At 53.2% G+C, this 16,334-nt stretch overlaps 1 protein-coding gene across 1 annotated transcript in view; it reads left to right on the plus strand.

Annotated features, from left to right (window-relative positions):
• Positions 1-22: 22 nt before the first annotated feature.
• Positions 23-16,334, plus strand: part of CAMK2G (calcium/calmodulin dependent protein kinase II gamma) — a 59,305-nt gene continuing 42,993 nt past the window's right edge. The window contains exons 1-5 of the mRNA XM_023737722.1: positions 23-71; positions 162-511; positions 600-964; positions 1,557-1,747; positions 13,523-13,582. Coding sequence (XP_023593490.1) covers positions 23-71; positions 162-511; positions 600-964; positions 1,557-1,747; positions 13,523-13,582 — 1,015 coding nt within the window. The remainder of the gene's footprint in view (positions 72-161; positions 512-599; positions 965-1,556; positions 1,748-13,522; positions 13,583-16,334) is intronic.

The following is a 16,334-nucleotide window of genomic DNA, read 5'->3' on the forward strand; positions in this document are numbered from 1 at the left end:
ACAAGGGGCTCCCCCCCCGCTGATGGCGGCCATTGAAAACCAACAGCTCCTGGAGGACCCTGATCTGGGAGGTGGGCCCTGGCTGGGGGGGGGGGTGCCCTGCTGGCTTCAGGCGTGCAGACACCCCCCAGGGCACAGGCAGTCCTGTCGCCATCTTGCAGGGTGGAGGCAGAAGACAGGGGACCACCCCCTCGGGTTTGCCCTGCGGCTCGCTCACTTCCCTTTTTGGGGCGCCATGCCCGGCTCCCCGCCTCCGCCCCCTCCACTTTGCAGGGAGCAGGTTGAAAGGGGCGGGCGCGCGCAGCCGCTGGGAACACAGCTGCCGCACGTAGCCCGGCTCACGTGGCCGCTCCCCGCCAGGGACAGGGGCCCGGACCAGGGTCGTCTCGGCTGCCTGGGCGCCCTCGCCCCCGGCTCCCTGCCCGGCAGCCCCCTCCGCGCCATGCAGCAGCTGCCCCGGCTGCTGCACCCCGCGCTGCCACGGGGACTGCAGCCCCCGGACCGCTCCTGGGCGCCCTCCAGCCCCGCCCCTCCCGCACCCTTCAGGGGCCCCCACTCTGGACCTCACCTGCTTGTCTCCCCCTCCTCACTCTTCTCAGGAGCTCACTCTTCATCCTGTTCTCGTGTCCCACGCGCCTGACACTCAAGACCCTCCCCAGCCCAGCAGCTCCAACCTCGCTGCGGTGCCTGGCTGTGGGGGATGTTTGGTGCCGGCCCCGCCCCCCGCTAGTGCAGCTTCCAGGATCCCAGCCCCGCTGCTGGGCAGTGCTGCAGCACCCCCGTCCCCTCCCCCCATCCCTGCAGTGGTCCCGGGAGCCGCGCGCCGCAGCCGCAGCATCCCCCTCCCCTCTGCACTGAGCTGGCCGCTGCAGCAGCCCCGGCCCCCCCACCCCCGCCCGCGGCGCCGAGCCCGGCCACTGCAGCCCCCGCCCTGCCCGCCCCCTAGACGCTTCCGAGCTGGAGAGTGCGAGCTCTCATTGGTTGGGGGGGGGGGAGTACGTAGAGGAAGATATCGTGGGGAAGGGGAGCTACTGGTGCCTGAGCCCCCAAGTCTATCCTCTCCTTCCCTGCTGTCAGTTGAGCCCCCAAGTCTATCCTTTCCTTCCCTGCTGTCAGTTGAGCCGGGATGCAGTTGGTTGAAGCCCTGTTGTGGGGGTTTGAGCCTCACTTTCCTCACCCTCCCCCATGGCTGAGGGAGATTTCTCTCAGGGGGTAGACCCTCTTTCTAGTATCTCTTCCTCTACCCCCAACTATTCGTGCTGCGGAAGGGCAGAGGCTCTCTGCCCCCTTCCCTCCGTCTCTTGGCCGGACCACAGGGCTATTAGTGAGATGCAGCACGTGTGTGTTTTGAAGCATCGCCCACCAGCTCCTGATGTGCAGCCTGACACTGGGGGGCCGTAGCTTCTTCTCGAGGACTGGATGAGGGGGTGGCAGTGAGGGCAGTGGGGTGGCACTCCACCTCTCGTCCGTTCAGGGTCATGCAGTGGCCACATTCTTCTGCCTGATGTCACGGTGGTGGTCACTACCCTGGTGGGGGGGTGTGATTTTGACTAAAGGTCTGATGATGGGCGCGTCGCTTCTTTAGACCGCAGTTGTGCCTGTGTCACTCTGCCATGCTCTGTGTCCCAGTTCTTTCCCCCTTTTTCCTCCAGGGGTGCTTTCTCTGTGGTCCGCAGGTGTGTGAAGAAAACCTCTACGCAGGAGTATGCAGCAAAAATCATCAATACAAAGAAGTTGTCTGCGCGAGGTGAGTGTTCCTTATCTTGGCCTCTCCCTGGGGGTGCCTCCAAGAGCCTTGACTTCATCTGAAGATGCTCCAGGAGTTGGGGGTTGTGTGTTTTACTGCTTGGAGGAGAGTTGGAATTTTAGGATGGAGGGACTTTGAAGCCAGGCAAGGAATGGCTTTGGGAACTGGAAGTGCTCAGATAGAAAAGAATGAAGGAGATGTAAGAGATGTAGGTGGCTGCAAGGAGGAGCGCTCCCCAAAGGCTCAAGGGAGTTTGGTCCTTAGGGGGGAGGTGGGGGATATGGAGGGTGGTGGGTGGCACAGAATGGAGAGCTCTTGATTTGGGGCAATTGGAGCTTGTCTCTTTGGGGCAGTAGTAGCCACTCCAGGCCTATCCTAATCCCTAGGCTCCAGTGGTGATTTAGGATGGAAATGCAGTAAGTGAGCAGCTCTGACAAATCCAGCCTCCCCCTGCCCACCAGGCGGTGGAACAGACTCCCAAGGGAAGGATAACAGTAAACATCAGGGGAGGCTGCTACTGGCGAGGGCTTTTCGGGAACAAATCCTGCCAGATGAACTTGATTGCTTTTTTTGATCAAATTACAAAGTTGGTGGTGCAGCAGCAGATGCAGTCTATCCTGGGTGGAGGGTGATGCCTCATGGTCTGGAGAGCCCAACGGCTTGGTCTGGTGAGAGCAGCAAGGGTCTGGGTCTGAGGAGCTGGGAAGGCCCAGGCCTCGGAGTCAGACATGTGAGGCTGGGAGGGTAGGGCCTGTCTTTCACACCTAGAAAGTACACTCCCTGAACCTCTTATTGGTTGCTTGCCAAACTCACCTCATCTGATAGGTGTAGACCCAGCAATGTGTGAAGTACGCTGAGTAACAGGTCTGGTGAGTAAGGAAGTATGTGGATGGGTCAGGTTGTCGAGGGCTGCAGGGTGCAGCTGGAGGACAAAAGTTATAAGATTCAGAGAAAAGAATTAGGGCTGGACAATGGGATGCCATGAGTACATTAGGAGCCAGGATAGATGCCTTGGGGAGGACGTGGGCTATGACCAGTAATGACACAGGCATCTGGGCTAGGGGATGTAGTAGATGTCCCCAAGCCCTCGGAGAAGCTATGAAATTCCACAGAGCTGACAGCAGGCTTCTACCATGCTGACAGTTCTGGGACCTGTTTACCAGGGCCGCGTCTACCACCTGGCTGGGAGGTGCTCTCTCTGTCCCCATCAGCAGGGCTTGCCTTGCCTTTTCCCACCCAGGCCCTGTCTCTTGCTCTTCCCGTACATGGCTATAAAGTTGACTTATTTGTTTATTTTCTTTCTCTCTGGGTACCTTGAGTCTGAGGCGATGGTTGCCATAGAGATATGTGGGTGGTCAGATACCCTCCTCCCCTGGGGATGGCTGATGTGGGCTGGGCTCTTTGATAGACATCCTGTGGGCAGGGGTGATGGATTGAGAATGGCCACATCCCCATGCCCACAGGCATCGCCCTGGTACATCAGAAATGGGGCCGGTGTCTGGTGCCTCAGTTAATGATGCAGTGCTTTGCTTTCTGCATCTTACCAGTGTCCTCTGACCCAGGGGTGAGGGAGGGGGAGACAGCAGAAGTCTGGGGATGTGAGGATAGTCTGGTGTGGTGACTTTGGGAGCTGCCTGCCCTGGGCTTCTGTTTTTCTACTCCTTCCCTGCCCACCTGAACGACCCTAACAGTGTGATGATGTCCCTTCCCCTTCTTTCTACCTTGCCCCATCTTTCCCCGCTGGTATCTATCTTTCCTGCCCAAACTGGACTAGGTTTGATTTCTCTTTGATTTTTTTTCCTCAGGAAGAGGATTTTTGTGTAAGATCATATGTTTCTGACAGCAGCTCTTACTCTCTTGAGATGGTTATGCCAAGACTGGGGCTCTGTTTTGTGACTGGTGTACCAGGTTACTTTGGGACAGGGGCCTGGTCCTGGCTGATAGGCACAGGTGCAAAGAGAGGGCTCAGGGATGTGTAAATGCTGGTACAGTGTGGAGGTGGGAGAGTGGGAGGGTGTTGTTGTGGAAATGGAGAGAGCAAGCGGGGAGCTGGGCTGTCGGTGTGGGCATGGGGAGGTGTGAGTCCCTGGAGAGGGTTGGACCAGGCTACCCACTAGGCTGGTGCCCATGGGGTTAAGGAGTCAGGCTGTGGCTTCCTTGTGGCCTCTCAGTTTACGCTGTATATTTTATAAAGGTGCAGCAGCTGGGGCTGGGTTTCACTCACTGCTGTCTGTCTAGGGCTCTGCAGGTGTTGGATTTCTGTGTCTGGGAATGTAGTGGGCCCACCAGGGCCATGCACGAAGGGTCTGAGGGGCTTGCTATGTTTGCTGAGTCTCCCTGCCTTTTTTCTTTCGTGTTTGTGATTCTCTCTGCTGCAAACCCAAGGAAGGAAACAGAGTATAGAGCTGCTTCTCCTTGGCATCGATGGTGAGGTAGTCCAGGAGGCACGGGGAGAGAGCACCTGTTCCTCCGGGGGGTCAGAGCTGGGTGGGAAGCCTTCTTCTGGTCTGTTGTTCCTTGTCATTGTGGCCTCAAAGGTCCACCTTGTAGCTGGCATGTAGGGAAGGGAGTTCATGCAGTACATTGGGCACGGTTTTTGTTTTTAGGCCTGTCTACGTGAAGTCATTGAAAGTCACATAACGTCACTCTGTTTGCTTCAAAACAGCGATAGGTGTGCAGCTGGGGCTCTTAACAGAGTCCATGGTTCCAAGCTGAGCTCCACTAGACTGAAGGAAGCATTTAAAACAGGCTTGGATGCAGGCACTAGTGAGCCAGGTGATGGCAATGATAAGTCGTTATTTTAAGATTTAAGAGCATCCCCCAAGGAGCCTGAGCCCTTATGTCTTTTTCTTATTTTTAAATCTTCATCTTCCCTTCTTATCTTTATTCATATGCATACATATTCTCACCTCGTGGAGCATAACATTTTATATCCTACTTTTTTCACTTATATTCAAGGCATTTTTCTCATATTGCTATAGTTGAAGGGCAAACGGTCCTTTTGCTCTTCCTACATTGTTTAGGATTTATCCTCGGAATACACAAGAAACCTTTGTATTTGGACCATTTATCTGATTCCAGTTGCTTTCACTAAGATGGATATTGGGGTAATGCCCTTGGCCTTACTAAGAAATGCCACGAGAAATAGTATTGTGAAATCTGTTACAGCACCCGAGATATGTATATATACGTGTGTGTGTGTATATGTATTTTCTTTCTCTGTATGCTTCATATAAAGAAATTACTATTGAAGCTAAATGTAAGCAAAGCTTTCTTCTTCCTGAGGACCTGTGAGGTGAGGGTAGAGACCATATCTGTTTCTTTACTTCTGTGTGGGCAGGGCCTAGCCAAGTGCCTGGTACATACTGAACGCATACATGTTAAATGACTGGATTAAGAGGACTACGTAACCAGTCATGGTTGCCTTCTGGCTTTGGCTCCCAGGAAACTCAGAGCCGAGTTGGTGGAGCCCTTGCACCTGGTACTGGCTGGGGCTCCTCCTTTCTGATGCAGGGAGCCAGGCTGCAGACCTGACACGGATTCTGGAGGGTCACCAAAGCTGGAGGGGAGGACAGATGAGGTTAAAGACCTGCGCTTGGGCCGTAGGCAGGCTGGGTGATCTAAGGAGACAGTGTAGCTAATAATCTTTCCTTCCCTGTCGTTAATGACCTTATAGGGACACTTTTGGGACACCCTCTAAGTAGTGATTTTCAAATGTCCTGTGCGTAAGGATCACCACACGTATTGCTGAAAATGCAGATTCCTGGGTTTTACCGCCATAGATTTTGCTTCAGGAGGTCTAGGGTGGGGCCCAAGAATCTGCATTTTTACCAAGTTCCCCAGTGAATTTCAGCAGATGGTCCCTGAACCATGCTTTAAGAAATGCCATCTAAAATCAGCAGCAGCAACAGTTACTCTTGCAGTGCTGTCTGGGATTTACCAGACACACCATGGCATGGCCCTCTCCAGGTGACTTCTCTGCCTGTATGTGGCTGTCGGTCCACACAGACTGACTGCTTGGTGAGTAGGGGCCTCCCTCCGGGCCTCCTCAGTGGGGTGTCAGTCCGTGTTGGAAGCTGCAGCAGGCCGAGTGGCTGGGGTTGTTGGCCACCAGAAGGGCAAAGGCTGTCCCTTTCTGGGCCCAGCTGGCCTTAGGGACTGAAATGGGATCCCCCTGGGTGGTGCCAACTGAAAGTCCCCACCCACTGAGTGTTGACCTGAGTAGCCCCCATGACATTTGTGTCTCCTGGGGTATCTCCAAGTGCGACTTTCCTGTTAAGGATCTGGGTGAAGTGAGGGAAAGGGAAGGGAGAGTGAAGCAGTCATGGAGGGAAGGGAGAAGGTAGAGAAACCTATGCAACACTGGAATGCTGGGATTTAAGGAAGCATTTAAGGAGGCCGAGTGCAAAACCGTGCCTTCCTCCTGAGGATCACAGAGGCCAATTTCTGTGAAGAGAGCAATGGGCGTCCTATGTATTAGTGATTGAACGCCTCTGACTCCTTTCCCTAAGTTGATGAGGAGCTGGCTGGAGGTCCCTTCGGAGGTCCCCCAGCATAAGGGCCCATTTCCTCACACAGTCATGATGCGAGCTGTGTGACTTCACTCTCATAACACTGACCTGTGACTGCCTTTCCCCCCACCCTCCCAGAGTGACTTTGGTTGCTGGCATCATGTTGGGGGATGGAGGCTGGCAGATGGCCCCATCCCTTAGGAGAGGCCTCTGCTTGCGTCTTGCTGCCTGCTCTGGTGCCTGTCACCATACCTTGTCAGAAACCGTGCTCTGAGCCTCAAGGCCATGCTGAAACCCTAGAGGTGCGTGGCTGACCCCATTCTCTGCTGAGGCCGGAGACAGGGAAGGGGAAGAGTGGGTGTGACTGGCTCCTACCCCATCTCTGTGCTCTGAACAGCCTTGGCAGCCCGACGGGCCTGATTCCATGGGTGCCAAAAGGCTGGTGACAGGAAGAGATTGGCACTTTGCACTTCTTGAGAGCCTGTCTTGGCAGAGGCCCTTTGTTGTCTGCCCACAGCCAGACAGAGGAGCTACCCCAGGGCCAGTGGGGAAACCAAGGCACAGAGGGTTTGTGTGGAGTTTTTTGTTTTTTTCTTTTGAGCTGTAGGGATGTCAGTGATTTTGCCAGTGCTCAGATCCCAGTGCCCTCAAACAGCATGGCCCTTCTCTTCCCCAATGGCGTCTCCCTTTCAAACCCAGGCTCTGGGTATTGTCCCTGTGACGATTCCTGCTGTCCCACCCCCACATCTCTCCATCTAGGCCTACTGGAACAGGGCCTTCCTTATCCATCACTGGGGGAGGCCTCTTGCCTGCACCTACCTCTCTGGGCTCTATGGCAGGGATATTTCCAGCCACCTCCCCAACACCATCTCTACTTCCTGGGCCCTATCTGCAGCAGCCGCCACAGCCTCCCATCTGCTCCCCTCTTTTCTCCTCCTTCTCTCTCCCCTCCCCCCTGCTTGCTGCTGCCCTGGGAGGAGCTATTTTTAGGGGCTGCTTCCTGGGATGTTTAACTTGGGGCCGGTTACCATGAAGGAAATGTCACCAAAACAGTGGGCAAAGGCTGCAGACACCAGGAGCCCTGCTGGGGGCATGGAGAGCCCAAGCGTCTGACCCTGTTCTGGCCCGAGAGTGGCCACAGTGTCCAGAGGCAGAGCCTTGCCTTCTTGGGACTTGATAGTGACCCCATGGGATTTTCCCTGTTGGAGCTGGCTCGGGGAACTTTCGCGAGGGGGCGCTTGTTGGCGCCTCTCTCCTTACTCTCCTGAGTTGAAGTTTTCCTTCCTTGTCTTAAGAGCCATTGGCCAAAGTGCCGCCCACTTAAAACTGCTCAAGTTGGAGCTGAAGGGGACCGGATGATGCTGGGTTAAGGGACAGAACCTTGGGGGTCCCACTGTCTTCACAGCCCTCCACAAGCCCCCAGGGTGGAGGGGTGTGAAGGAATTAGAAGCCGTGGTCCCTCTGTTATGTGGCGGATAGACTTTCCTTTCACTTGGAAACCCTTTGCACCTTTAGTGTGAAATTTGGAGAGGAGGAGAGGTGACATGACCATGTCAGGGTGAGGTCTGTGGGACGGTGGCTTGAGATTCCCACTGGTCTGTGACCAAGGCCAGGGGCTGTTTAGAAGCTGCTGGGGAACGTGGATTATGACACCAAATCCCTGTTCTGCCCATGTTTCCACTGCTCAGAGTGATGCCTGAGGAGTCTGGACAAGGGCCTCTGCTGCTTGGGAAGGAAGGCTTGTGGTTGCCACTCAGGAGGGCAGCAGGATGAGGCCACCCACATCGAGTGTCTGAATGGACGTGGCTGTAGGAGGCTTCTCATAATCCACACAGATGTGTGAAATGTCCTTTGAAAAGTCAAGGGTATCATTGAGATTAGAGCTCAGGGGGGGAGGAGGTCCCTCACAGCTGGGATAGGGTTATGTGCCTTTGCCACTTCCAGAGGGTTGTATGTTTAGGTGGAAGCAGGATCTTATTTGAAGCTAATAATGACGTTTGTGGTTCTAGAGAAATGTCACTCAGTCAGTGGACCTGTCCCCAGCAGGAGCATGAACTCAGTGGCCGTCCATGCCCTGGCCACCTGATCCTGTGGGGGAAGGAAGCTGCATTTGGGGCAGGCTCTGGTCCTGGGGCTCTTGGGTAGAAGGGGTTCTAGTGTGCATGCTGCCCCCTTGCTGCACACCTATCTCCCTATCTGCTTCCTCTTCTCCGCCTCCCTTGGCTCTCTGGTCGCTCCTTGCTGCCCTTCCCATGAAGCTCACAGCACCCTGAAGCAGGTCTTGAAGCATCTGGGGAAGGTGGGAGAGGCAAGGCTTCCAGGGATCCTTGTTTTCCTGAGCCTCGCTCTGCCCTGGGCAGGCTGTTAGCGAAGGGCTGGAGCGGGTCCCTGATAACAGCTGCTTCTGTTTTCTGCTCCTATTGCTACAGCTGCTGGTGAGTGGAAAACCTCGCAGAGGCCTGTGGTTGGAGCTGGGCTGAAGGCCGGCAGGGGTGGGTCTCTCCATGGCAGTAGCACACGGGCAGGCAGGAAGTGGCCCTGTGCAAAAGCGGGAAGTGGCTGGTTGTCAGACAGGAAGGGGGGGCTGGGCCGTAGGGGGCGGGGATGAGACCAGTAGAAAGGTAGATGGGAAGAGGTCTTAGAAGGTCTGAACTGTTCCTAGGAAGAGCGAGCTTATGGCCGCTGGAAGAGGGGTGTCTCAAGGGAGGCAGCCACCTTCATGTCATCACCCTGGGACACCTCTACCTGTAGCCCAGGCCCCGTGCAGTAGCCTTGTCCCTCTTGGGGCTAGGAACCTCTGTTCAGCCAGGAGAGCCCCTGCTGTAGGGAAGGACAGACCACGACTGGTTTCTGAAATGTAGCTTCTGCTGGGGTGGAGCGTGCAGCTTCTTCCCAACCCTGGAGGTGACTGCAGGGCAGGAAGTGTAGGGGAAGAGACAGGAGACAACAGCTGGAGTGGCTGGGGCGACAGCCGGGCTGTGCGTGCGTGGTAGGAAGAGGCAGGAAGATGTGGTAGCAGAAACTGCATGGCTCATTGAGCAGAGAGCTTCTGGATGGCAGGGTGCCATACCAGCAAGGCCCGAGGAAGAAGAGGGACCCCGCAACGGCCGCTCTTCCCCTGTTGCTAACCTTCACCTGCAGGCTGTAGACCAAACAGAGGAACACCCTTCCCCCAAGGAAGGCTGCGATGGAGAACCTCACGGAAAACCCAGGGTCGAGGAAGGTCCAGTTGGTGCCATTGTGAACCAACCAGCCAGGCTGGGAGAAAAGTGGGTCCTGCTCTCTCAGAGAGTCTGGCAGTAGCTACGGCCACAGGCCCAGCCTGGGCGGCCTTCTCCACCTCATCCCTGGAAAGGAGGCTCTTATTCTGTGCCAGACACTGGGCTAAGTTTTTTTTTTAAAAAAAAAAATGCAATTGCATCAAATCAGTTCCGGCTCTTAGCGACTCATGGGTGCCAGAGTAAGACTGGGCTCCGTAGGGTTTTCAGCGGCTGATTTTTTGGAAGTAGATACCAGGCCTTTCTTCAGAGGCACCTCTGGGTGGACTCAAACCTCCAACCTTTGGGTTAACAGCTGAACACAATAACCATTTACACCACCCAGGGACTCCTGCTGTGCTGCGTGCTAACCCCCATTGTGTGCCATGGAGTCATTTCTCATGGTGGCCCTATAGGACGGAGTACAACTGCCCCGTAGGGTTTCCTAGGACGTAATCTTTACAGAAGCAAATCACCAGGTCTTTTCTCCCATGGAGTGGCTGGTGGGTTCAAACCATTGACCTTTCAGTTATCAGCAGAGCGCTCAACTATTGTGCCACCAGGGCACCTTCTTACACCTATTACCACCCTTAATCCTCAGAGCAAGCTCCATTTTAGAAGTGAGGAAGCTCTTCCCCAGGATGTGTGCCTGGCCCACTATCACCTTTTCCAGGGTCTTTCTCTGATGTCATCTCCTTTGTGAGGCTTTCCCTGACCACCCTGTTTAAATGTACACTCTCCCAACTTCCTCACTTTACCTTTCTGCAGAACACTGGGCACAACATCTGACGTACTGCTAGGTTTTCTTGTCGTCTATTTTCCCTTTCCCCATCCCCTCCCCACACTGGAACATCAGCTCCATGAGGGCAGGGGTCCGTGTCTGTTTTGTTCATTGCTTTGTCCCCGGTACCTAGAACTGTGCCTGTTGCATAGATCTCACTAGATGTTTTTTGGGTGAAGGAAGGAATGAATGAGACTCAGGTGGGTTTAATAACTTGCCCGATGTGGCAGCACTGGGGCTTACTCCAGGGCTGTCTGACTTCAAAACCGACGTGCTGTTGCCATGCTTCACGGATTGGAGTCAGAGTAAAGACTGAGGCGCAGCCCAGGGGCCGTGCCCAGAACGGGGGGCTCTGCTCGTTGGGGCTCAGGTTAAAGCCAGTGGCTGATGAGGGCCCTCTGGACCTGAGCAGGTCCTTCGAGGAGCTGGGAGCATGAGTGTGTGTGTCCCCTCTCCCCACTCTGAGTCACTGATAAACCAGAGTGCCCTTATTTTTAGTGCTGTTGCTGTTGTGGGCTGTAACCATTAGCCAGTAAGAGCTTTAAGGGAGGAGATAAACATTAATCTTCTGGGCCTTCCCCTCAGCTGCCACCTCTGCATCGCAAGAGGCTGTTCTCCCCGCACCTGCCCGGCAACCAGGCCTGAGAGCTCCAGGGTGGAGGGTGGTGAGGTGAGGGGTCAGGGAGAGGGCACGTGGGTCTGCAGCTTTGGGGCTGACTAGTTTGGTACCTACATTCCAAGTTCAGGGGTCGAGGGGGGGTGGGGCAGCCTAACACGTTCCAGGCCAGATCTAGAAGAAGCAAGCCCTTCAGCCACCAGGCAGTGCCAGCGCTGCCTCCTCGACTGCCCAGCTTCCGAAGGTTCTGGCACTGAGGGGTCCCAGGCGACGTGCGAGTGGGGGCTACCTGGGGTCCTCCTGGCTGCTCTGCTTCCTGGGAGGAGCAGGGCTGCTCAGTGGTCATGCCATAGCCGAGGGTGGGAAGGAAGGCCTGACCCAGATCCTGGGGCAGCTGGGGTGGATTAGCTGGGTAGCAAGAACTAATCTCTGCCTGTCCCCACCTCCTTCCTCCACAAAGCAGAGCTGTCACTGGAGGAAAGTCTGGGACAAAGCCAGAGGTAGTTGGTGAAACAATAAATATGAATTCCTTTTAATCTGTAGTCCTTACATTACTTCAGACTGACAGTCCTATCCCTTTCCTGCCGCTTTGCAAACTTGGGCAAGTTACTTAACTTCTCTGGACCTCAGTTTCAGTATCTGTAAAATGGGACAATCACAGTAGCTGCCTTGTAGGATTGTTGTGAGGGTTGAGAGGGGCATGGGAGGGTTTACAGAGGCTCATTACTGTTGAGGGGTGGGGTGGGGAGAAGCCCCTTCCACGGAAACAGAAACCACTTGGCAGGTTTGGACGTGAAGGCATCTGCTTGGGCCTGTGAGAAGTTGGGGTGAACTGGGCTCTGCCCCGAAAGCCTGGAGCCATTCTAATTTTTCTTTCCCCAGTCATCATAGCGTAGTCGTGGAGGCCTCTAGACTCAGACCACCTGTATCTACCACCCAGTGCTGTGACCTTGGATGGGTGGCTTTTGTTTTAAGCCTCAGTTCCCTCATTTGTAATGTAATGGGGGCTAATCAGAGCTTCTCCTTCACAGGGTTTCTGTGAGGATGAAATGAAGTATCCATACCTCTGCTTGGCATGTAGTAAATGCTCAGTAAATGATAGTTATTACTACTTCTATTACTGAGGAAAAGACTAACCCCCCATTTGCAGGAGGAACTCTACAAAGCACTGCTCAGAAAGGATCTCTGTTGAAGAACCTGTGACCAAAAGATAACTATGCTGTAACGTGTAGTGTGAGAATCAGGCAGTGGGAGACTGGGCGGGGGCGTAGGAGGGAGATGCCATAGTCTGCTGAGAGGAAAGGGGAGACATTCTAAAGAAGGGGCTTTTGGTGGGATTCCAGCAAGTAAAGAAAGAGGAGCTGGCGGGGGGTGGGGGGTGATTCTAGGCCTCTTTGTTTGAGTAGCACCCTCTCTCTGTACTTCCTGGAGCTCTGGAAAGAATTGGCCGTGCAGCTCACTTGGCTGTGGGGCCCTGGTCATTTCACCAATGCAGAATAACCCCCGAGCCTGCTGTGTGGCCGGAGGTCAGAGCTCCCAGCAGCAGATGACCAAGAAAATCCTGGGGAGAAACAGGGTTAGTGTCACAGTTTCTTTCTCTGTAAAACGGACATAATAATAGTACATACCCCATAGGTTTGTAATGATGATAAACTAAAAGATGTGTCTACCTGGTGTCAAAGCAAGCACTCAATAAATTTTAGCTATTATTATTTGGAGTTCCTGGGTGGTGCGAATGGTTAACGGGCTTGCCTGCTAACAGAAAGGTTAGAGGTTCAAGTCCACCCAGAGACACCGGGGAAGAAAGTCCTGGAAATCTGCTTCCAAAAAAAAAAAAAAATCGGTTATTGAAAACCCTATGGAGCACAGTTCTACTCTGACACACACGGGATGACCATGAGTCAGAATCAACTCAACGGCAGCTGGGTTTTTTATTCTTTTTATCACCATCATTATCATCTTCGTCACTGTCATCATTGTTATGCTTTGCGGTTGCTGTGAGGATTAAATAAGAGGATATATGTGCAAAGTCCTTAGCACAGCGCTTAGCCACATAGTAAAAAAAAAAAAAACAACCCAAACCCGTTGCTGTCAAGTCGATACTGACTCATAGTGACCCTAAAGGACAGAGTAGAACTGTCCCATAGGGTTTTCAAGGAGTGCCTGGTTGATTTGAATTGCTGACCTTTCGATTAGCAGCCATAGCTCTTAACCATTGCACCACCAGGGTTTCCAAGCCACATAGTAAGTGATCAGTAAAAGTTAGTTATTATTGGTGTTTCTAATAAGAAAGAGATAATGGAAACCCTGCTCCAATGAAATCCCTGTTGTAGTGGAAGGAACACCAGAGTTTTGAGTTATGGGCCTGGATTCAAATCTCAGCTCTGCCACTCCCTCACTGGTTCAGGCGCTTGCCTTTTCTAAGTCACTTTCTCACCTGGAAGAGGTAGTCATAATACCTGTCTTGCAGGATTGCTGTGACACGTTGCATTAATTTGGCAAAACATATAAGTGTGTAGTTGGTGACTAAGAATTGAAGGAATGAGTGGCCAGGTGACCCCAAATAGAATTTATGGCTGATGACTTTTGTTTTCTCTCTTCTGCTTTTAGATCACCAGAAACTAGAACGTGAAGCCCGAATATGCCGACTTTTGAAACATCCAAATATTGGTAAGTGTTCCTGCGTGGAGCTTCTTGGGTATTTTGTAGGAGGTGGAGAGAACAGAGATCCGCTTCTTTTTCTGTAGAAGCCCCTCTGTCTGTGGGTCTTCGCCTGGTGTCTTTTTTTGTCCAAACAGGATAGCAGCTGTGTCTTGCTCAGAACTACAGAACATTCTAGTGTAGAGACCTGAGTATCTTCATCCCCACGGTGCCACCTCAGGCCTTGGGTATGAGGTATCACAATAGGTTTCTTTCTTCCTCTTCTCTTTCCTTCTTTGGGCTGACTTCCAGGGCCTGTGGTGTGTGAGGCTCTGGGCTAGGAACCTGCCAGCTTCCCTCACCAGGGGCCGTCCATGGCCGTCACGAAAGGCTCAGGATTTTGTTTCTGGACTTGACAGAGTTTTGTTCCTGCTGCAGTGTCGCGCACGCTCTGGGGTTTCCATGGTGCTCCTGTTTGTCCTCCCTCCCCACAGCCAGGAAAGCCAGCTGCCCACCCGCCTGGCTTCTCTGCAGAGGGGATGGCAGAGCCACTCAGATGGGGAAGGAGCAAAATGAAGAGGATTTCTCCCTGCTCCCACCCTGACTGGGGGACAAGAGCACATTGTTCGTTGTTCTAAAGCCTGAGGAGGTTTGCCTGCCACAACCCACTCCCGCTCAGTTTTACATTGTTCAGCTGAAATAGTGTTTGGCAAAATAGTTGGCCCCGATCTAGTGCTCCTTGCAGAAGAAGGGACAGAAACTGGGCTGGCTGCAGTGTCTAAGCAGAAACGCCGGTCTTGACATAGGCAGAGCAGGCCACATCTCCTAGGTTTTCCCTGAAGCCCTGAGTCATCACAAAGGACAACATGTGTTCTCTGCTGCTTATACATGGCCTAAATATCCGGGGTCCCCCACGGTGGCCCCGAGGCCGGCCGCACTGCCTGGTTGGTGGCAAAGGCTGGGAGGCGACTTGCTGAATAAAGCTTGACGCTTCCTCCAAAATTACCTGGCCTCTGGCTTCCCGGATCTTGGGCTGGAATGCTCTGCCTGAGCTCTTGCATGAAAGAGCCGAGGTTGTACTCCAGCCCAAGGGGAGAGGAACAGTTTTGAGGTAACCAGAACTTGAACATGCAGGGCTTTATAGATGGAAATCAGCAGCTTGGATTTCACCTGAAGCAGATTGATGAGGCAGAGCTTGGCTCTGCCTGGTGCAGTGCGTCCCATGGAGGCAGCACATTTCAACCTCTGGGTCCTGGTCACGGAATGACTGGAGCTCGTGGGTGGTCTCTGAGGTCAGACCCTCACCAGAAACAGCACAGTGGGGACCAATGTGTTGCCTATTGGTTGGTGCGGCACAGCAGAGAAGAACACTTATAAAGAACCGAAAAAAAAAAAAAAAACCCGTTGCCATCGAGTCGATTCCAACTTGTAGCGACCCTATAGGACAGAGTATAGAACCAAAAAAAAAACAAAAATACCCAAACCCGTTGCCGTCGAATCGATTCCGACTCATAGTGACCCCATGTTTTACAGAGTAGAACTGCTCCATAGGGTTTTCTTGGCTGTGATCTTTATGGAAACAAATTGCCATGCCTTTCTTTCGTGGCACCGTGGCGCAAAGGGTGATTGGAATCATCAACCTTTAGGTTAGAAGCTAAGCACAAGCCGTTTGCACCACCTTGGCAGCAGTCACAAATCCAGGCATGCTTTATTTGGCTGGCTCCATGGTCTAAAAATATTTTTATTATTTGCCAATATTTAAAAACAAGGAGATTTCACATTCTAAAATTTTTTATTTCCTGGCCTTTCAAATCAGAAGGGTGGGTTCTGCTGAGCCTACACCTGTGCATGGCAAGAATCAGCTGGAGCTGAGCAGTGGCTGCCCCCTTCACCCATTGGCCACTGTCCCCACCACTTCCTGTTACCTCACGGTTGCATTACCTGCCTGGCCCTGGAGGCTTTGTGAGTTTTATGACCTCTGACCTAGAAGTTCCAGAACAGGAAGAAAAAGCATGTGCGTGACTAAAGCCATCCACAAGCACACAGGCAAGCCCACGTTGGTGTTCCAGTCCTGGATCTCAGGGTCTGAGGACAGTGACTTCCTTTCTTTTTTGCTCCTTTTGATCAACTTCCCCAGCAGTGATGACCATCCTCACACACAGAGGAGAACAAGGGACAGAAGATGCAGGAGGCAGAGCCGTGTCTACATCACCTGAGACGTGCTCGACCGTGAAGGGGTTAGGGTGTGATGAAGACAACTGAGAAACAAACAGGAAGGGCAAAAATGGGAATCTGGCTAGAAAAAGCGCTAGCCTTGTTTTTATGCATTTCTAGAAATTAAATATATACTTTTGGACCTCTTAGACTGTATTTTGTTTGGTCTGGTAAAACCATTTCGAGTCAGGTCAGTTCTGACTTACGGCAACCCCATGTGTGTCAGAGCAGAATTGTGCTCCATAGCGTTTTCAATGGCTGATTTTTTTTTTTTTTTTCCCGGAGGTAGATCACCAGCGTTTCTTCCAGAGTGCCTCTGGGTGGACTCGAACCTCCAACCTTTTGGTTAATAGCCAGGCTATTAACCATTTGTACCACCCAGGGACTCCATTTGGTTTGGTAGCCCTTTCCTTTTACCACCTGCTCTAGCCCAGAATAAAGACACGCAGAGGACCGGTCTGTCCCAGCGTCCGGCTCTGTTAGGAAGGCAGCAAGACTCAGGAATGGCCGTACAAGGGATGATCACTCTGTCAGAATCTGATGGTGTAGAACTGTGCTGCCTGCAGCA

Source organism: Trichechus manatus, unplaced genomic scaffold (assembly GCF_000243295.1).
Source record: "Trichechus manatus latirostris isolate Lorelei unplaced genomic scaffold, TriManLat1.0 scaffold00106, whole genome shotgun sequence".
NCBI classification, from domain to species: Eukaryota; Metazoa; Chordata; class Mammalia; order Sirenia; family Trichechidae; genus Trichechus; species Trichechus manatus.